Source organism: Hyla sarda, chromosome 1 (genome assembly GCF_029499605.1).
Source record: "Hyla sarda isolate aHylSar1 chromosome 1, aHylSar1.hap1, whole genome shotgun sequence".
Classification (NCBI taxonomy): Eukaryota; Metazoa; Chordata; class Amphibia; order Anura; family Hylidae; genus Hyla; species Hyla sarda.
The window spans coordinates 17,763,995-17,786,747 of NC_079189.1; the positions used below are offsets into that span (position 1 = coordinate 17,763,995).

General features: G+C 47.2%; 1 protein-coding gene across 3 annotated transcripts in view; it reads right to left on the reverse strand.

The window, feature by feature from the left end:
* The window catches only part of DYSF (dysferlin), a 438,078-nt gene that overhangs the window by 269,671 nt on the left and 145,654 nt on the right, over nucleotides 1–22,753 (reverse strand). For all 3 annotated transcript variants that reach the window (XM_056552799.1, XM_056552788.1, XM_056552789.1), the window contains exons 4-6: nucleotides 21,871–21,976; nucleotides 7,230–7,368; nucleotides 2,181–2,371 (exon numbers count right to left, since the gene is read on the reverse strand). In XM_056552799.1, the coding sequence (XP_056408774.1) occupies nucleotides 2,181–2,371; nucleotides 7,230–7,368; nucleotides 21,871–21,976 (436 nt within the window). The remainder of the gene's footprint in view (nucleotides 1–2,180; nucleotides 2,372–7,229; nucleotides 7,369–21,870; nucleotides 21,977–22,753) is intronic.

Here is a 22,753-nt window from a genome sequence, read left to right on the forward strand (position 1 = left end):
GGGGTCTGGGAGTGTGGGAGATCAGGACCCAGTCAAGGCAGTTCCTTGACAAACGGGTTCTGTTGACCCACTTTCAGAAGCCTCTGGCGCTCAGGGACTGCCCAGGTCGGGATCTGAGGGTGGGGTTGTATCTTTTAAACATGAAAAGGATCCCCCAGAAGTTTTGGGACTTGGCCTGGCGCTGCTTTCAGGGGAAGCTATATGTGAGGGACAATTTGAAGTGTAGGAGATCTGATGACCGGGGGTGTCCCCGAGAAGAGTGCGGGGACATGCTGGAAAGCATGGACCATTTCCTGCTTCATTGTCCCTTTAATATAGGGGTCTACAACCGGGTGGGCGCTTCCATCGGCTGGAGTCAACTTGCCGGCCTTACCTATCCGGAGTGGGCTTATGGGGCATTTAGGACCCTGGGTGGCCGTGATCGGGGCACTTTATTCTTAGTTAGTTTAGTGGTTAGGTACTACACGTGGAATGCACGGTGTTTAGTATCTACACAGCGGAAAGTCCTCTCCGAGGTGGAGGTCTGTAGGAACATCACTGGTGACCTCGGGAAGATCAGGTCTTTGGAGTATGGCAGTCTTGGTACCAGTAGGGCTTTTCTCCTATGGAGAGGGTTTTCTTTTGATGTGCCCTAGGTACTAGACCTTTTGGGTAGAGTACCCTTGATTTGGTTAGGGACAGTGATGTAGAGACAGGGTTAGGGTGATAGTAGGGTCAGTTTATTTTTAGGGATAATGGTAGGGAGAGAGGTAGGGTGGAGTTAGGGAAAGAATGTAAATTTTGTATGTATCAGGATTGCCATCCTTCTTCCTGGTGGTGGGCTAATGCATGTGCACCATAGCTTTTTGTTTTGTTTCCAGATGTTAAGGTTATGAAGGGCTTACAGGCACCGAACTTGGGCCTAAAGTGGGTTGTATTGTTTGTTTATGTATATTGTAATGCTGATAATGATAAAGTTGGTTGGGAGGAGTTATAGGTTGGGAGGGTATATTTGTGGGTGGTGGTGGTTGTTTCTTTTGGTGACCTGGCATGGGTCAGTTATGAACTGGACATTGAGGACGATGAACTGTATGGACTCTGACCCATGTACAGGAGGGCGGGTGGTGTGGGTGAAGGGACAGTTTAGTGTAGGTTGTTTTATTGTATTTGTAGGTGTGTTTTCTGTATATTTAGGTGTATATAGTGTATATAGTCTATATGTATAATATGTTATAATTTTGTTTATCTTATATTATGGCAGTCGAACCAGTTGTTATTTTTGTAGTAATTTTTCTTTGGTATTTTTGTATCCCGTGGTGGATTTCGTTTTTCTTTGGTCTAGGTCTTCTTTTCCCCAAGTTTGGGTGTTTTTGAGTTATAGATTTAATTTTCTTTCTTAACAATTAGGGGGGGGGGGGAGAAAAAATAAATAAATAAATGTATGTGTATATATATTAAATTAATGGGGTGTAGTGGGAGTCCTTGTTGTGTGTGTTTTCCCAAGTTTGGGTGTTTTTGAGTTACAGCTAAATAGTGCTATTTTTATGTTTCTTTTTTGGTAACGCAAGTTGAGTATGTATGTGAGTGTTGTTAGATATTTGGTTATGTAAGGTGCGTCTCTAGTATTTTCTAGGGAAAACTGGGCTGGCCGGTTAGGCAGGATTTATGTTCTTTTATTTGAAATGTAAAGTTTGGGTTTATGTTATTTTATGTTGTTGTTTTCAGTTATGGCAAAGTTGTGCTGGTTTTGTGTTTGTTATGATTTACATTTTTCTAATAAAAAAGATTTACAGGATATAACTCAGGATCAGTACAGGATAAGTAATGTAATGTATGGACACAGTGACCCCCACCAGCAGAATAGTGAGTACAGCTCTGGAGTATAATACAGGATATAACTCAGGATCAGTACAGGATAAGTAATGTAATGTATGTACACAGTGACCCCACCAGCAGAATAGTGACTGATCCCTCCCCGCGACTATAATGGCAGTAGTGGCTGTATTGTAATAATATGGGAACGCTGCCACAGTGTTAGGAAGTAATAAAGAGCTTTTCCCTTTATACTCCAGACACAGGGGAAATGAATCAATAAAGAAAAGATATTCAGGTATCATTGCCAGGTTTATTTTTATTATGTACGGACAATACTGAATATCCTATCAGAAGTCTCCTCCTAAATGGACTGATGTGTTACTTACCTGGAAGTCTTGAGGTTTATTAGATAGCAGTTTTTTTGGAGTGCTCTTCCTTCTCCTCACCCCCTGCACAGGGACCACCGCCATGGGTTTTCTGGGTAGGCCGGGCTGCTCTGGTCCAGGCATAAGGGATGTGGTATCCCCCTCATCTGCGGTGCCGGCCTGGTCTTCTGTGTCCTCCTCCATGGTTGTATCTACAAAGACAGCAAAATTACTGAACCAATACAGTGATCCCTCAACTTACAATGGCCTCAAAAAACAATAGTTTCAACATACAGTGGTCTTTTCTGGACCATTGTAACTTGAAACCAGACTCAACATACAATGTACAGACAGCCCAGATCTGTGAAACGTGTCAATGGCCGGAAGAACCGACCAATCAGAATGGGCATTCACTGGTAAAACCCCTGTATTACTGAAGAGAATGCACTGACTGGTGTCTGGTAGCGCCCCCTACAGTACAGGGAGGTATTACATGTTCTGTACTCTTTACCTGTATTAATGAAGTGTATGCACTGACTGGTGTCTGGTAGCGCCCCCTACAGTACAGGGAGTTATTACATGTTCTGTACTCTTTACCTGTATTATTGAAGTGTATGCACTGACTGGTGTCTGGTAGCATCCCCTACAGTACAGGGAGGTATTACCTGTTCTGTACTCTTTACCTGTATTACTGAAGTGTATGCACTGACTGGTGTCTGGTAGCATCCCCTACAGTACAGGGAGGTATTACATGTTCTGTACTCTTTACCTGTATTACTGAAGTGCATGCACTGACTGGTGTCTGGTAGCACCCCCTACAGTACAGGGAGGTATTACCTGTTCTGTACTCTTTAGCTGTATTATTGAAGTGCATGCACTAACTGGTGTCTGGTAGCGCCCCTTACAGTACATGGAAGTATTACATGTTCTGTACTCTTTACCTGTCTTACTGAAGTGTATGCACTGACTGGTGTCTGGTAGCGCCCCTTACAGTACAGGGAGGTATTACATGTTCTGTACTCTTTACCTGTACCAAGGTTAGCTGCTCCTTTGGACACCAGGTGAGGGCGACTCCATGTTACTTTTTTAGGACATTGTGTACTGTACAGGACCCCGAAAAAGCTCCTGTCCTCTACATAGACCAGTGTTTCCCAAGCAGGTTGCCCTCAGCTGTAGCAAAACTACAACTCCCAGCATGCCCGGACAGCCAAAGGCTGTCCGGGCATGCTAGGAGTTGTAGTTTTGCAACAGCTAGAGGCTCCCTGCTTGGGAAACACTGATATAGACAGAGATTACAGCTCCCAGCAGATCTTTATTACTTTTATATGTAAGGATTTGCTTTATCTATATTAGTTATCTACTTATTTATCTTTATTCCTCACATCTTCCTATTTTTGGATGACATTTTGGTGGATTCAGAACCAATTATCAGGTTTCCATAGAGTTCTGATCTCAACATACAATGGTTTCAACATACAATGGTCGTCCCAGAACCAATTAATATTGTAACTTGAGGGACCACTGTATATCTTCTTCTAATCTACAAGACGTATAGATGAAAACACCAGTACGAAACCTACAAGCAGCCAGACATGTAATGACTATATATGACCACTGGAGGCCACTGTTTAATATGACAACAGTGCAAAACCTAATGATTTCAATAACCAAGATCCATAGACTGTGATAATGGACACCATTAAAGAAGCACTCTGGGAATTTTATATATATATATATATATATATATATATATATATATATATATATATATATTTATTATTATTATTATTGATAATTTTTTGTCTCATATAGTGCAGCATAGGCTATTATTACAGAATAATGTAGAGGTTGCTGTGTATGCCGCCCCCTTGTGTTAGCTGATGTGGCAGGCATTAGTTAATTTTAGCCATACTGATTGCCATTCCATCACTGAAATGATTTTCCATTGCTGCCTACATTTCCCATGAATCCTCTGGCTTTGCAGAGAGAGGGGTAGTGGAGTATAATCACTGCACCTGGTCATCTCATCTGACTGCTGGTGCTGGAGGTCACCCAGGTAAACTGATTAGACTCATACATAAAAACAGTATAACTACTATACTGTATATCCGGATTCCATAGAGATAGCAGCAGCAGTATGCAGATAGAGCTGGAGGGGAGGTGTATAACTACTGTATATCCGGATTCCATAGAGATAGCAGCAGCAATATGCAGATAGAGCTGGAGGGGAGGTGTATAACTACTGTATATCCGGATTCCATAGAGATAGCAGCAGCAGTATGCAGATAGAGCTGGAGGGGAGGTGTATAACTACTGTATATCCGGATTCCATAGAGATAGCAGCAGCAGTATGCAGATAGAGCTGGAGGGGAGGTGTATAACTACTGTATATCCGGATTCCATAGAGATAGCAGCAGCAGTATGCAGATAGAGCTGGAGGGGAGGTGTATAACTACTGTATATCCGGATTCCATAGAGATAGCAGCAGCAGTATGCAGATAGAGCTGGAGGGGAGGTGTATAACTACTGTATATCCGGATTCCATAGAGATAGCAGCAGCAGTATGCAGATAGAGCTGGAGGGGAGGTGTATAACTACTGTATATCCGGATTCCATAGAGATAGCAGCAGCAATATGCAGATAGAGCTGGAGGGGAGGTGTATAACTACTGTATATCCGGATTCCATAGAGATAGCAGCAGTAGTATGCAGATAGAGCTGGAGGGGAGGTGTATAACTACTGTATATTCTGATCCCATAGGGATAGTAGCAGTATACAGATAGAGCTGGAGGGGAGGCGTATAACTACTATATATTCAGATCCCCTAAAGATAGCAGCAATATACAGATAGAGCTGGAGGGGAGGTGTATAACTACTGTATATCCTGATCCATAGGGATAGTAGCAGTATACAGATAGAGCTGGAGGGAAGGTGTATAATTACTATATATTCGGATCCCCTAGAGGAAGCAGCAGCAGTATACAGATAGAGCTGGAGGGGAGGTGTATAACTACTGTATATTCTGATCCATAGGGATAGCAGCAGTATACAGATAGAGCTGGAGGGGAGGTGTATAACTACTATATATCCTGATCCTATAGAGCTAGCAGCAGCAGTATACAAATAGAGCTGGAGGGAATGTATTTAACTACTATATATCCTTACCCAATAGAGATAGCAGCAGTATACAGATAGAGCTGGAGGGAAGCTATATAACTACTATATATCCTTACCCCATAGAGATAGCAGCAGTATACAGATAGAGCTGGAGGGGGGCGTATAACTTCTATATATTCGGATCCCCTAGAGATAGCAGCAGCAGTATACAGATAGAGATGGAGGGGGGCGTATAACTACTATATATTCGGATCCCCTAGAGATAGCAGCAGCAGTATACAGATAGAGCTGGAGGGGAGGTGTATAACTACTGTATATCTTGATCCACAGGGATAGCAGCAGTATACAGATAGAGCTGGAGGGGAGGTGTATAACTACTATATATTTGGATCCCCTAGAGATAGCAGCAACAGTATACCGATAGAGCTGGAGGGGAAGTGTATAACTATTAATATATCCTGACCCCATAGATATAGCAGCAGTATATAGCTAGAACTGGAGGGGAAGTGTATAACTACTATAGCAGCAGTATACAGATAGAACTGTAGGCCAGGTGTATAACTACTGTATATCCTGATCCCATACAGATAGCAGCAGTATACAAATAGAGCTGTAGGGAAGGTATATAACTACTATATATCCTTACCCCATAGAAATAGCAGCAGTATACAGATAGAGCTGAAGGTGGAGGGGTATCACTACTATATATCCTTACCCCATAGTGATAGCAGCAGTATACAGATAGAGCTGAAGGTGGAGGGGTATAACTACTATATATCCTGATCCTATAGAGCTAGCAGCAGCAGTATACAGATGGAGTTAGGAGGGGAGGTGTCTGTGAGCTTGCAGGAGAGATCTGATAGGGGATGATGCCATCCTGTAGTTCACAGGAAGTCAGCTGAGTCAGGACTGACCACTTCCTCTGATACATTAAGCACTGTGATTTGCAGTGGGTCGGGCTGGTAAACACATGACCAAGTTACACGAAACCCACAGATGCAGCTGTGCTGGAAGATGGCGCTGTAGGATTAGTGAGGGTGAGTGTGAATAATATAGGCTCAGATTATCTTATTGACAAACGACCCCACATAGATAGGAGACCAGGACTGAGTGCACCCAATATATGTTCTGTCATATACACAGTCCCTCGTTACTTTATGTCTGATCGCGGGGTCCCTCCCCCGAGTTCCGTCAGCAATCGTCGTCACGGCCATCACGCCCCCTCCCATAGACATGAATGGAGGGGGCGTGGCAGGACGTCACAACCACTGCCACCAGAACCCAGCAGAGGGACCCCCGCGATCAGACATCTTATCCCCTATCCTTTGGATAGGGGATAAAATGTCTAGGGGCAGAGTACCCTTTAAAATTAAAGGGGTACTCCGGTGAAAAACTTTATATTTTTTTTTTTTTTTTAATCAACTGGTGCCAGAAAGTTAAACAGATTTGTAAATTACTTCTATTAAAAAATCTTAATCCTTCCTGTACTTATTAGCTGCTGAATACTACAGCGGAAATTATTTTCTTTTTGAAACACAGAGCTCTCTGCTGACATCACGAGCACAGTGCTCTCTGCTGACATCTCTGTCCACTTTAGGAACTGCCCAGAACAGCATATGTTTGCTATGGGGATTTCCTTTTACACTGGACAGTTCCTAAAATGGACAGAGATGTCAGCAGAGAGCACTGTGCTCGTGATGTCAGCAGACAGCTCTGTGTTTCAAACGGAAAATAATTTCCTCTGTAGTATTCGGCAGCTGATAAGTACAGGAAGGATTAAGATTTTTTAATAGAAGTGATTTAAAAATCTGTTTAACTTTCTGGGAAGAGTTGATTTAAAAAAAAAAAAAAAAAAAAGTTTTTCACCGGAGTACCCCTTTAACTTGTCACTTAGAGAAAATCGGGATCTGAGCCATATTATGTGGATATAAAACACCGTGGAGACGGACGTACCAAACTGTAGCTGACTAACAGTATCCATTTCACTGAGAGATGGTGTGGGCTCCCTCACCGCCGGTACAGTTGATGGTGGAGGATACAGAGGTGCTGCCCCCGGTGGTGGGAAGTAGGAAATCTGCAAGGTGAGTGTCGCCTGAGAAATAAGTGAATGAAAACAAGTTATTATACAATGCTGCTGACCTATCAATATGGTTGTAAGATACATAAGAATACCAAAAGGTGAAACTGTGCCAAAATGTATTTAAAAAAATGGCGCCCATCGCATGAGAAATAATGACATCACTCATTATGTATATAGGAAACATTTCTCTTCCTTATAGGGCAATGTGGTTTAGAAATGTCATATTTTGAAACCCTTTTTTTTTCTGGATACTTAAAAAAAAAAAAAAAAAAAAAAAAAAAAAAAAAAAAAATATATATATATATATATATATATATATATATATATATATATAATAATAATAATAATAATTTTTAAGCACATTTTGGATATACAGAGAGTTTGCGGAGCGTTGTTTGGCCCTTCATGGGTGTTTAAAAAAATGTATATGCACATAAAGTATTTGCTTTCAATATTCAAGTACCGTATTTTTCGCCGTATAAGACGCACTTTTTCTTCCCCAAAACTGGGCGGGAAAAGTCTTATACGCGAATACACATTAAAACCGGCGGTCCCTGCGGCCATCAACGTCCGGGACCCGCGGCTAATACATGACATTACCGATCGCAGTGATGCCCTGAATTAAAGGGGTATTCCAGGAAAAAACTTTTTTTATATATATATCAACCGGCTCCAGAAAGTTACACAGATTTGTAAATTACTTCTATTAAAAAATCTTAATCCTTTCAGTACTTATGAGCTTCTGAAGTTAAGGTTGTTCTTTTCTGTCTAAATCCTCTCTGATGACACGTGTCTCGGGAACCGCCCAGTTTAGAAGCAAATCCCCATAGCAAACCTCTTCTAAACTGGGCGTTTCCCGAGACAGGTGTCATCGGAGAGGATTTAGACAGAAAAGAACAACCTTAACTTCAGAAGCTCATAAGTACTGAAAGGATTAAGATTTTTTTAATAGAAGTCATTTACAAATCTGTTTAACTTTCTGGAGCCAGTTGATATATATATATATATATATATATATATATATATATATATAAAAAAAAGTTTTTTCCTGGAATACCCCTTTAACCCTTCAGACGCGGCGATCAAAGCTGACCGCCGCGTCTGAAGCGAAAGTGACACTTACCCGGCTGCTCAGTCGGGCTGTTCTGGACCGCCGCGGTGAAATCGCGGCGTCCCGAACAGCTTACAGGACACCGGGAGAGACCTGCATGGCCGGCGCTCTCCTTTGTCATCATCACGTCGTCGAGCGCGCGCCGTCCCGTCATCCAATAGGAGCGGCGTGCGTAACGACGTGATGGCGGTGACAGAGAGCGAGGATACCGGGCAGCAGAGACGTTCCGGAGCGACGGGGACACGGCGACAGCGATGGAGGGCGACATCCAGGGCAGCGGTGAGGGGTCCAGAGCGGCGGGGACACGTGAGTACAATCGCCTATACCAGGGGTCTTCAACCTGCGGACCTCCAGATGTTGCAAAACTACAACTCCCAGCATGCCCGGACAGCCAACGGCTGTCCGGGCATGCTGGGAGTTGTAGTTTTGCAACATCTGAAGGTCCGCAGGTTGAAGATCACTGTCCTATACTTTACATTGTATTTGGTTCAGAATCTTTATTTTCTAGATTTTTATGCTTTAAATTGGCTGCGTCTTATATGACGAAAAATACGGTACTTTCAAGCGTTCACGGAAGCGTGCATCGAAGAAAACTTGTAAAATGTTCTTTACATCCCAAAAATAAGTATGTCGCTTTTTTTTTTTTGTTTTTTGTAAAGATCTAAAATTCAGCCTTAGCAGCACGCCAAATTACTCAAAAGTCTCCTCTCTGCATTTGTTCAGAACGCCGCGTGCTGCGCTGAGATCACGGGAGGGGTCCCAGCATCGGAACCCCCGTGATCAGACATCTTTGGATAGGGGATAGGATGTCTAGCAGCGGAGTACCCCTTTAAGTATAGCTATCATCTGGTAATATGCCCCAGCATGCCAGGGTGTATGCCGGCTATTAGCTTCTGTAGATTTCACTTGTAATTTAGTGGCATTAAAGGGGTACTCCCGTGGAAAACTTTTTTTTTTTTTTTTTTTTTTTTTTTATCAACTGGTGCCAGAAAGTTAAACAGATTTGTAAATCACTTCTATTAAAAAATCTTAATCCTTCCAGTACTTATTAGCTGCTGAATACTACAGAGGAAATGTTTTGTTTTTTTTGGAACACAGAGCTCTCTGCTGACATCACGAGCACAGTGCTCTCTGCTGACATCTCATTTTAAGAAGTGTCCAGAGTAGGAGAAAATCCCCATAGCAAACATATGCTGCTCTGGACAGTTCCTAAAATGGACAGAGATGTCAGCAGAGAGCACTGTGGTCATGATGTCAGCAGAGAGCGCTGTGTTCCAAAAAGAAAACCATTTCCTCTGTAGTATTCAGCAGCTAATAAGTACTGGAAGGATTAAGATTTTTGAATAGAAGTAATTTACAAATCTGTTTAACTTTCTGGCACCAGTTGATTTAAAAAAAAATGTTTTCCACGGGAGTACCCCTTTAAAGCTGGTAACATGTCCAAAACATTTGGGGGGGGGGGAGAATGTATCTATGGTTCTTTGGTATAAAATTTTCTTTGGTGCAAATTTTGGCGCAATGGGCAAATAACGCTATTCTTTTTCCTAGTTTTGCCCTTTCAAATTGTTGCAACTTTTTGCACAATCGCTCAAATTTTTAAACCATCCTGTAAATTTTTTGGGCAATCTCACTCCAGCCTGGACCACACTTTGGAATTAAAGGGGTATTCCAGGCAAAAACACTTTATCCCCTATCCAAAGAATCGGGGATAAGATGTCTGATCGCGGGGAGCCCACTGCTGAGACCCCCCACGATCTCCCTGCAGCACCCGCATTCTATGCGGGTGCTGCAGGGAGATCGCGGGGGGGTCTCAGCAGCGGGACCCCCGCGATCAGACATCTTATCCCCTATTCTTTGGATAGGGGATAAAGTGTTTTTGCCCGGAATACCCCTTTAACTTAGATCTACGCTATTTATGAAGAATGCACGGCTTTTAAATGTGCTTTGCTTTTATGCTTCTGTATACTACGGAGGAAGTTGTGTAGTCCTTTCCAGTCTGTGACCACAGTGCTCTCTGCTGACACCTCTGTTCTTGTCAGGAACTGTCCAGAGCAGGATAGGTTATGCTATGGGGATTTGCTCCTACTCTGGACACTTCCTGATATAGACAGAGGTGTCAGCAGAGAGCACTGTGGTCAGACAGAAAAGAACCACACAACTTCCTGTGGAGCATACAGCAGCTGATTTTAATATAAGATTTTTATATAGAAAAAAAATTACAAATCTGTTTAACTTTCTTGCACCAGTTGATTTCAATTATTATTATTTTTTTCTCTGAAGTAACCCTTTAATTCCCTCACTGTCCTATATGAAGATAATGAACAATAGACAGAATAATAATAATTATACTGACAATGACATTTGAAAAGTGGTTCCCATGACAACCAGGAGTCATTGAATGAAGCAGCTGTATCCTCTATATACCGTATACCTCGCTGCGTCTGCTATTCTGTCCTTCCTGAGGGGCTAAATATAGAAGGTGGATATGATGTGACCCTCTCAGTCCAGACCCTGGGATGTTATCTGATTATACAGGATATTTTCCTGGGAGGGGCTGTGGGGCACGTCAGCTTTTTTTTAATAGGAGTTATCCATGTTTTAATAAAAAACAAACTGTATTACTTACCTCTGCCTCCAATCTCCCAGTTATCCCCTGTCCTGCCTCCAGTCGGTGCTACATGAGCGGTGGACGTTGGGTGACCACCGCAGCCAATCAGCGGCCTTGACGAACAGGTTCCATACTTTGAAGCATGAAGAGTGTCCATCAAGGCTTCTTATTGGCTGCAGCGGTCATGTCTCTGCTGCTGAGCACTGAGACACAGGGACAGATGAAGGGACACTAATGACGGTGACACACGGAAAGTTGAGGGGACATTAATGATTGTGAGACAGAAATAGATGAGGGGACACTAATGACTGTGACACAGGGAGAGATGAGGGGACACTAATGACAGTGGTGCAGGAAGAGTTGAGGGGATACTAATGACTGTGACACCAGGAGAGATGAAGGGATACTAATGACTGTGACATAGGGAGAGATGAGGGGATACAAATGACTGTGACACAGGAAGAAATGAGGGAACACTAATGACTGTGACACAGGGAGAGATGAGGGGACACTAAGAACTGTGGCACAGGGAGAGATGAGGGGACACTAATGACTATGACACAGGGAGAGAGGAGGGGACACTAATGACTGTTGCACAAGGAGAGATGAAAGGATACTAATGACTGGGACACCAGGAGAGATGAGTGGATACTAATGACTTTGACACCAGGAGAGATGTGGGGATACTAATGACTGTGACACCGGGAGAGATGAGGGGATACTGATGACTGTGGCACAGGGAGTGATGAGGGGATACTAATGACTGTGGCACAGGGAGTGATGAGGGGATACTAATGACTGTGGCACAGGGAGTGATGAGGGGATACTAATGACTGTGACACCAGGAGAGATGAGAGGACACTAATGACTGTGACACCAGGAGAGATGAGGGGACATTAATGACTGTTTATATGACATCGCATGACTACTGACTCTTTTTATTTATAACACGTTAGTCCGGCCCTGGCATATGGCTGTTCTGAAGTCCTGTATAACACTGTGTGTAATGGATTCTGTAGTACTGTGTACGGCCTTGTTCACCAAGGGGCAGAAAGCACTAACTTTGCATCTGTGATGAGTTTCTATACTCTAGGAGCCACCTGTGGATTCCCCAGATCAGTCCTGGATTGCGGTCACATCAACACATCACATTCCATGGACAGAAATAGAAACACAATCCGGAGAATGAGAAAACCCAGCTGCCGCTCCTCACTCTGCATATGGACGGAGCTCAGAACAATGATGAGGAGAAGTTCTATACTGTTACGCCGAGCGATCCGGGTCCCCGCTCCTCCCCGGAGCGCTCGCAGCATCCTCTCATTCGCAGTGCCCCGGTCAGACCTGCTGACCGGGTGCGCTGCAATATCACCCCCAGCCGGGATGCGATTCGCGATGCGGGAGGCGCCCGCTCGCGATGCGCATCCCGGCTCCCATACCTGACCCGTTCCCCGTCTGTCTTGTCCCGGCGCGCGCGGCCCCGCTCCTTAGGGCGCGCGCGCGCCGGGTCTCTGCAATTTAAAGGGCCACTGCGCCACTGATTGGCGCAGCAGGCTTAATCAGTATGTTCACCTGTGCACTCCCTACTTATACCTCACTTCCCCTGCACTCCCTCGCCGGATCTTGTTGCCATTGTGCCAGTGAAAGCGTTTCCTTGTGTGTTCCTAGCCTGTGTTCCAGACCTCCTGCCGTTGCCCCTGACTACGATCCTTGCTGCCTGCCCTGACCTTCTGCTACTTCCGACCTTGCTCTTGTCTACTCCCTTGTACCGCGCTTATCTTCAGCAGTCAGAGAGGTTGAGCCGTTGCTGGTGGATACGACCTGGTTGCTACCGCCGCTGCAAGACCATCCCGCTTTGCGGCGGGCTCTGGTGAATACCAGTAGCAACTTAGAACCGGTCCACCAACACGGTCCACGCCAATCCCTCTCTGGCACAGAGGATCCACCTCCAGCCAGCCGAATCGTGACAGTAGATCCGGCCATGGATCCCGCTGAAGTCCCACTGCCAGTTGTTGCCGACCTCACCACGGTGGTCGCCCAGCAGTCGCAACAGATAGCGCAACAAGGCCACCAGCTGTCTCAACTGACCGTGATGCTACAGCAGCTATTACCACAGCTTCAGCAACAATCTCCTCCGCCAGCTCCTGCACCTCCTCCGCAGCGAGTGGCCGCTTCCGGCCTACGATTATCCTTGCCGGATAAATTTGATGGGGACTCTAAGTTTTGCCGTGGCTTTCTTTCGCAATGTTTCCTGCACTTGGAGATGATGTCAGACCAGTTTCCTACTGAAAGGTCTAAGGTGGCTTTCGTAGTCAGCCTTCTGTCTGGGAAAGCTCTGTCATGGGCCACACCGCTCTGGGACCGCAATGACCCCGTCACTGCCTCTATACACTCCTTCTTCACGGAGATTCAAAGTGTCTTTGAGGAACCTGCCCGAGCCTCTTCTGCTGAGACTGCCCTGCTGAACCTGGTCCAGGGTAATTCTTCTGTTGGCGAGTACGCCATCCAATTCCGTACTCTTGCCTCCGAATTATCCTGGAATAATGAGGCCCTCTGCGCGACCTTTAAAAAAGGCCTATCCAGTAACATTAAAGATGTGCTGGCCGCACGAGAAATTCCTGCTAACCTGCATGAACTTATTCATCTGGCCACCCGCATTGACATGCGTTTTTCCGAAAGGCGTCAGGAGCTCCGCCAGGATATGGACTTTGTTCGCACGAGGCGGTTTCTCTCCCCGGCTCCTCTCTCCTTTGGTCCTCTGCAATCCGTTCCTGTGCCTCCCGCCGTGGAGGCTATGCAAGTTGACCGGTCTCGCTTGATACCTCAAGAGAGGACACGACGCCGCATGGAGAATCTTTGCCTGTACTGTGCCGGTACCGAACACTTCTTGAAGGATTGTCCTATCCGTCCTCCCCGCCTGGAAAGACCTACGCTGACTGCGCACAAAGGTGAGACAGTTCTTGATGTAAACTCTGCTTCTCCACGCCTTACTGTTGTCACGATTCGGCTTCCAGGTAGTGGATCCTCTGTGTCAGCGAGGGATTGGCGTGGACCGTGCTAGTGGACCGGTTCTAAGAGGTTACTGGTTTTCACCAGAGCCCGCCACAAAGCGGGATGGTCTTGCTGCGGCAGTAGCAACCAGGTCGTATCCACTAGCAACGGCTCTACCTCGCTGACTGCTGAGAAGGCGTGGGACAGAAGGACTAGGCAGAGGCAAGGTCAGACGTAGCAGAAGGTCGGGGGCAGGCGGCAAGGTTCGTAGTCAGGATGGGTAGCAGAAGTTCAGGTACACAGGCTTTGGACACACTAAACGCTTTCACTGGCACAAGGCAACAAGATCCGGCCAGGGAGTGCATGGGAGGAGGTCAGATAAAGGCAGGGAGCAGATGGGAGCCAATAAAGCTAATTGGGCCAGGCACCAATCATTGGTGCGCTGGCCCTTTAAGTCGCAGAGAGCTGGCGCGCGCGCGCCCTAGAGAGCGGAGCCGCGCGCGCCAGCACATGACAGCAGGGGACCGGGACGGGTAAGTGACCTGGGATGCGACTCGCGAGCGGGCGCGTCCCGCTGTGCGAATCGCATCCCCGACGGCCATGACAGTGCAGCGCTCCCGGTCAGCGGGACTGACCGGGGCGCTGCGGGGAGAGAGACGCCGTGAGCGCTCCGGGGAGGAGCGGGGACCCGGAGCGCTAGGCGTAACAACTGTGCCTGTGCGGATATCTTCTTCTACCTTCTCCTTCTCTGCTATGGCCTTCTTGGATACCGGATCTGCAGGAAATTTTATTTTGGCCTCTCTCATCAACAGGTTCAACATCCCGGTGACCAGTCTCGCCAGACCCCTCTACATCAATTCTGTTAACAATGAAAGATTGGACTGTACCGTGCGTTACCGCACGGAACCTCTCCTAATGTGCATCGGACCCCATCACGAAAAAATTGAATTTTTGGTCCTCTCCAACTGCACTTCAGAAATTCTTCTTGGATTACCGTGGCTTCAACGCCATTCCCCAACCCTTGATTGGTCCACAGGAGAGATCAAGAACTGGGGTACTTCTTGTCTCAGGGACTGTCTTAAATCGGTTCCCAGTACTCCCTGTCGTAACCCTGTGGTTCCCCCGGTATCCGGTCTTCCTAAGGCTTATATGGAGTATGCTGATGTTTTTTGCAAAAAACAAGCAGGGACTTTACCTCCTCACAGGCCTTATGACTGTCCTATTGACCTCCTCCCGGGTACTACTCCACCCCGGGGCAGAATCTATCCTCTGTCTGCTGCAGAGACTCTAGCCATGTCGGAGTACATCCAGGAGAATTTAAAAAAGGGGTTTATCCGCAAGTCCTCCTCTCCTGCCGGAGCTGGATTTTTTTTTGTGTCCAAAAAAGATGGCTCCCTACGCCCTTGCATTGATTACCGCGGACTTAATAAAATCACGGTAAAAAAACGCTACCCCTTACCTCTTATCTCGGAACTCTTTGATCGCCTACAAGGCGCCCACATCTTTACCAAACTGGACTTAAGAGGTGCTTATAATCTCATCCGCATCAGGGAGGGGGACGAATGGAACACTGCATTTAACACCAGAGATGGACACTTTGAGTATCTGGTCATGCCCTTTGGCCTGTGCAACGCCCCTGCCGTCTTCCAAGACTTTGTTAATGAAATTTTTCGTGATCTCCTATATTCCTGTGTTGTGGTTTATCTGGACGATATTCTGATTTTTTCTGCCAACTTAGAAGAACACCGCCAGCATGTCCGCATGGTTCTTCAGAGACTTCGAGACAATCAACTTTATACCAAAATGGAGAAATGTCTCTTTGAATGTCAATCTCTTCCTTTCCTAGGATACTTGGTCTCTGGCCAGGGACTACAAATGGACCCAGATAAACTTTCTGCCGTCTTAGATTGGCCACGCCCCTCCGGACTCCGTGCTATCCAACGTTTTTTGGGGTTCGCCAATTATTACAGACAATTCATTCCACACTTCTCCACTATTGTGGCCCCTATCGTGGCTTTAACCAAGAAAAATGCCAATCCTAAGTCCTGGTCTCCCCAAGCGGAAGACGCATTTAAACATCTCAAGTCTGCCTTTTCTTCTGCTCCCGTGCTCTCCAGACCTGACCCATCTAAACCCTTTCTATTGGAGGTAGATGCCTCCTCTGTGGGAGCTGGAGCTGTCCTTCTACAAAAAAATTCTTCCGGGCATGCTGTTACTTGTGTTTTTTTTTCTAGGACCTTCTCTCCGGCGGAGAGAAACTACTCCATTGGTGATCGAGAACTACTGGCCATTAAATTGGCGCTTGAGGAATGGAGGCACCTGCTGGAGGGATCAACATTTCCAGTTATCATATACACGAATCACAAGAATCTCTCCTATCTCCAGTCTGCCCAACGACTGAACCCTCGCCAGGCTAGGTGGTCGTTGTTCTTTGCCCGTTTTAACTTTGAAATCCATTTTCGCCCTGCTGACAAGAACATTAGGGCCGATGCCCTCTCTCGTTCTTCTGATGCCTCTGAAGTAGAGGTCTCTCCGCAACACATCATTCCTCCGGACTGTCTGATCTCCACTTCTCCAGCCTCCATCAGGCAAACTCCTCCAGGGAAGACCTTCGTTTCTCCACGCCAGCGTCTCGGGATTCTCAAATGGGGACACTCCTCCCACCTCGCAGGCCATGCGGGCATCAAAAAATCCTTGCAACTCATCTCTCGATTTTATTGGTGGCCGACTCTGGAGACTGATGTTGTTGATTTCGTGCGGGCCTGTACTGTCTGTGCCCGGGATAAGACTCCTCGCCAGAAGTCTGCTGGTCTCCTTCATCCTCTGTCTGTTCCTGAACAGCCTTGGTCACAGATTGGTATGGACTTTATTACGGACTTGCCCTCATCCCGTGGCAACACAGTTGTTTGGGTGGTCGTTGATCGATTTCCAAGATGGCACATTTTATTCCTCTTCCTGGTCTTCCTTCAGCGCCTCAGTTAGCAAAGCAATTTTTTGTACACATTTTTCGCCTTCACGGTTTGCCCACGCATATCGTCTCGGATATAGGCGTCCAATTTGTGTCTAAATTCTGGAGGGCCCTCTGTAAACAGCTCAAGATCAAATTAAACTTCTCTTCTTCTTATCATCCCCAATCCAATGGGCAAGTAGAAAGAATTAATCAGGTCCTGGGTGACTATTTACGGCATTTTGTTTCCTCCCGCCAGGATGACTGGGCAGATCTTCTACCATGGGCCGAATTCTCATACAACTTCAGAGTCTCCGAATCTTCTGGTAAATCCCCATTTTTCGTGGTGTACGGCCGTCACCCTCTTCCTCCCCTCCCTACTCCCTTGCCCTCTGGTTTGCCCGCTGTGGATGAAGTGACTCGTGATCTTTCCACCATATGGAAAGAGACCCAAAATTCTCTTTTACAGGCTTCATCCCGGATGAAAAGATTTGCTGATAAGAAAAGAAGAATTCCCCCAATTTTTGCTCCCGGAGACAATTTATGGCTCTCCGCTAAATATGTCCGCTTTCGTGTCCCCAGTTACAAACTGGGACCACGCTATCTTGGCCCTTTCAAAATCTTGTGCCAGATTAACCCTGTCTCTTACAAACTCCTTCTTCCTCCTTCTCTTCGTATTCCCAATGCCTTCCATGTCTCTCTCCTTAAACCACTCATCATTAACCGCTTCTCTCCCAAAGTTGTTTCTCCCACTCCTGTTTCCGGTTCATCTGACGTCTTCTCTGTGAAGGAGATTCTGGCCTCCAAGACTGTCAGAGGGAAAAGATTTTTTTTGGTGGATTGGGAAAACTGTGGCCCAGAGGAGAGATCCTGGGAACCTGAGGACAACATCCTAGACAAAAGTCTTATCCTCAGGTTCTCAGGCTCCAAGAAGAGGGGGAGACCCAAGGGGGGGTACTGTTACGCCGAGCGCTCCGGGTCCCCGCTCCTCCCCGGAGCGCTCGCAGCATCCTCTCATTCGCAGTGCCCCGGTCAGACCTGCTGACCGGGTGCGCTGCAATATCACCCCCAGCCGGGATGCGATTCGCGATGCGGGAGGCGCCCGCTCGCGATGCGCATCTCGGCTCCCGTACCTGACCCGTTCCCCGTCTGTCTTGTCCCGGCGGGCGCGGCCCCGCTCCTTAGGGCGCGCGCGCGCCGGGTCTCTGCAATTTAAAGGGCCACTGCGCCACTGATTGGCGCAGCAGGCTTAATCCGTATGTTCACCTGTGCACTCCCTACTTATACCTCACTTCCCCTGCACTCCCTCGCCGGATCTTGTTGCCATTGTGCCAGTGAGAGCGTTTCCTTGTGTGTTCCTAGCCTGTGTTCTAGACCTCCTGCCGTTGCCCCTGACTACGATCCTTGCTGCCTGCCCTGACCTTCTGCTACATCCGACCTTGCTCTTGTCTACTCCCTTGTACCGCGCTTATCTTCAGCAGTCAGAGATGTTGAGCCGTTGCTGGTGGATACGACCTGGTTGCTACCACCGCTGCAAGACCATCCCGCTTTGCGGCGGGCTCTGGTGAATACCAGTAGCAACTTAGAACCGGTCCACCAACACGGTCCACGCCAATCCCTCTCTGGCACAGAGGATCCACCTCCAGCCAGCCGAATCGTGACATATACATTACAATGTATTTGGAAAGTCCTCAGACTGTATGCTACCAGTGATCTTCTTTGAGCTGCCACCCCACCAAACTAAATAATCGGATAGAGGGGGCCTTGGTAAGAAAGGTGACCAAGAACCCAATGGTCACACTGGATGAGCTCCAAAGATAGGAGAATTTTCCAGGTCAATAATCACTGCAGAACTTCAACAATCAAACTCTCAAACTGTGAGAAACCAGATTCTTTGGTCTGATGAAATCAAGATCAAAGGTTTTGGCCTCAATACATGTCACATCTGGAGGAAACCAGGCACTGCCCATCACCTGCCCAATACCATCCCTACAGTGATCATGGTGAGGACAGCGTCATGTCTGGAGGAAACCAGGCATTGCCCATCACCTGCCCAATACCATCCCTACAGTGATCATGGTGGGGGCAGCATCATGTCTGGGGGAAACCAGGCACTGCCCATCACCTGCCCAATACCATCCCTACAGTGATCATGGTGGGGGCAGCATCATGTCTGGAGGAAACCAGGCACTGCCCATCACCTGCCCAATACCATCCCTACAGTGATCATGGTGGGTGCAGCATCATGTCTGGGGGAAACCAGGCACTGCCCATCACCTGCCCAATACCATCCCTAAAGTGATCATGGTGGGGGCAGCATCATGTCTGGAGGAAACCAGGCACTGTCCATCACCTGCCCAATACCATCCCTACAGTGATCATGGTGGGGGCAGCATCATGTCTGGAGGAAAACAGGAACAACCCATCACCTGCCCAATACCATCCCTACAGTGATCATGGTGGGGGCAGCATCATGTCTGGAGGAAACCAGGCACTGCCCATCACCTGCCCAATACCATCCCTACAGTGATCATGGTGGGGGCAGCATTATGTCTGGAGGAAACCAGGCGCAGCCCATAACCTGCCCAATACCATCCCTACAGTGATCATGGTGGGAACAGCATCATGTCTGGGGGAAACCAGGCACTGCCCATCACCTGCCCAATACCATCCCTAAAGTGATCATGGTGGGGGCAGCATCATGTCTGGGGGAAACCAGGCACTGCCCATCACCTGCCCAATACCATCTCTACAGTGATTATGGTGGGGGCAGCATCATGTCTGGGGGAAACCAGGCACTGCCCATCACCTGCCCAATACCATCCCTACAGTGATCATGGTGGGGGCAGCATCATGTCTGGAGGAAACCAAGCGCAGCCCATAACCTGCCCAATACCATCCCTACAGTGATCATGGTGGGAACAGCATCATGTCTGGGGGAAACCAGGCACTGCCCATCACCTGCCCAATACCATCCCTACAGTGATCATGGTGGGGGCAGCATCATGTCTGGTGGAAACCAGGCACTGCCCATCACCTGCCCAATACCATCTCTACAGTGATCATGGTGGGGGCAGCATCATGTCTGGGGGAAACCAGGCACTGCCCATCACCTGCCCAATACCATCTCTACAGTGATCATGGTGGGGGCAGCATCATGTCTGGGGGAAACCAGGCACTGCCCATCACCTGCCCAATACCATCCCTACAGTGATCATGGTGGGGGCAGCATCATGTCTGGGGGAAACCAGGCACTGCCCATCACCTGCCCAATACCATCCCTAAAGTGATCATGGTGGGGGCAGCATCATGTCTGGGGGAAACCAGGCACTGCCCATCACCTGCCCAATACCATCCCTAAAGTGATCATGGTGGGGGAAGCATCATGTCTGGAGGAAACCAGGCACTGTCCATCACCTGCCCAATACCATCCCTACAGTGATCATGGTGGGGGCAGCATCATGTCTGGAGGAAACCAGGAACAACCCATCACCTGCCCAATACCATCCCTACAGTGATCATGGTGGGGGCAGCATCATGTCTGGAGGAAACCAGGCACTGCCCATCACCTGCCCAATACCATCCCTACAGTGATCATGGTGGGGGCAGCATCATGTCTGGAGGAAACCAGGCGCAGCCCATAACCTGCCCAATACCATCCCTACAGTGATCATGGTGGGAACAGCATCATGTCTGGGGGAAACCAGGCACTGCCCATCACCTGCCCAATACCATCCCTACAGTGATCATGGTGGGGGCAGCATCATGTCTGGTGGAAACCAGGCACTGCCCATCACCTTCCCAATACCATCCCTAAAGTGATCATGGTGGGGGCAGCATCATGTCTGGAGGAAACCAGGCACTGCCCATCACCTGCCCAATACGATCCCTACAGTGATCATGGTGGGGGCAGCATCATGTCTGGTGGAAACCAGGCACTGCCCATCACCTTCCCAATACCATCCCTAAAGTGATCATGGTGGGGGCAGCATCATGTCTGGAGGAAACCAGGCACTGCCCATCACCTGCCCAATACCATCCCTACAGTGATCATGGTGGGGGCAGCATCATGTCTGGGGGAAACCAGGCACTGCTCATCACTTGCCCAATACCATCCCTAAAGTGATCATGGTGAGGGCAGCATCATGTCTGGAGGAAACCAGGCACTGCCCAATACCATCCCTACAGTGATCATGCTTTTTGGACAGGAAGACTGGTCAGGGAAAGCAGAATAGAGCAAAGTGCAGAGATATTCTTAAGTAACACTTGATCAAGAGTGCTCTGGACCTCAGACTGGGCCGAAGGTTCATCTTCCAATAAGACAAGTGGTATTGAGTACAGAATGATGGAGACATTTTTTTTTTTTTCTGTACAACACAACAAGGCGGCAACACAACAAAATTTAATGTAAAGTCTAAAGACTTTCGTAATGCATTGTATACCACTTAGAAACAGTGTAAGGGCCGGTAGTGCACGGGAACCGGATACGGCTGGGGGGGAGCGAAAACCTGGAGCTCCCGTATCCCAGTCGGACCCAGCCTTTATGTAATACCTTTCAATGAGCCGACCGGAGTCAAATTCTGACTTCGGTCGTCTCATTTATGCCCAGTATACGGTTCTCTAACTGGACCTAAAACCGCGGTATACCACGGTTTTAGGTCCGGTCAGAAAACCGTTTACAGGGCAAAAATGAGCGTTTGACTCTGGTCGGCTTATTGAAATGAATGGAGTTCGGGCTGGATCGTATCCGGTTCCTGTACACTACAACATAGTGTGAACCCAGGCTAACACACCCAAACAATAGTCCCCAGCTTAATGTCTTATTTTGGTGGGCTCTGGCCCCTGTATGCTGTCACTCACCCCCGTGCTCATCTTCTTGGCGTCCACCAGTGGAGAGTTATATGTCGCTGTCAGGTTGGGAGAATGAAATAAATCTTGCAGGGGAACCCTTGTCTGTCCCAGCAATCTATGACAAAGAACATGGACAGGAGGTAATTAGTTATTATTAAGACGGAAATTCACTCTTTACTGAAATTTTACATTTTTATATATTTTCCAAATCAGAGAGCAGGATCCAATGTACTTACGTCAACTAAGACTCTGGTGGTATCTGGTTTGAGCCTCCATATGCATCTCACACATAAGGTTCTGACATATGAAGATACAGTATATAGCTTTATTGACCCCATTGATTACAATACGGTATTTCAACATATAACATCTGGATAGAGACCAAGTGGACACTCTTTTGGCCTCTGTTGGGTTAATGGCCATCTATGGATACATTCTGCCCATGCCTTGGGGGCTTCCTCAACACATACACCAAATATAACCAATAAAGTAAGACTAGATAATATGGGTAACTTAAGGCTTTTATCAGTGTGTCTCAAAAAGATAACCCTTCTGTATATGTTCCCAAGGCCATAGGCCCATTGTAGATGGGGGTCCACAACTTCGGACCCCTTATTAGCCGTATTGGAGAGTGGCTTACAAAAAGCATCACCCTCACTGTAGTAAACCCAGATGGCCTAAGCATGTGGACACCTATACTTTCATGTAAAGTCCATCAATAGTAGATGGGCAGGGGCTCCCTTCCAAAAAGTTGTTTGGAGAGGTCCAGCTTCTATCTGTATCCACCACATTATCTACAATGTTTTCTTCAACAAGAAAGGTGTATATTCAGCACGTAACACCACGAGTATCTTTACAAAGATAAGGCCATCAGACTATAAAGTGAGTAGAA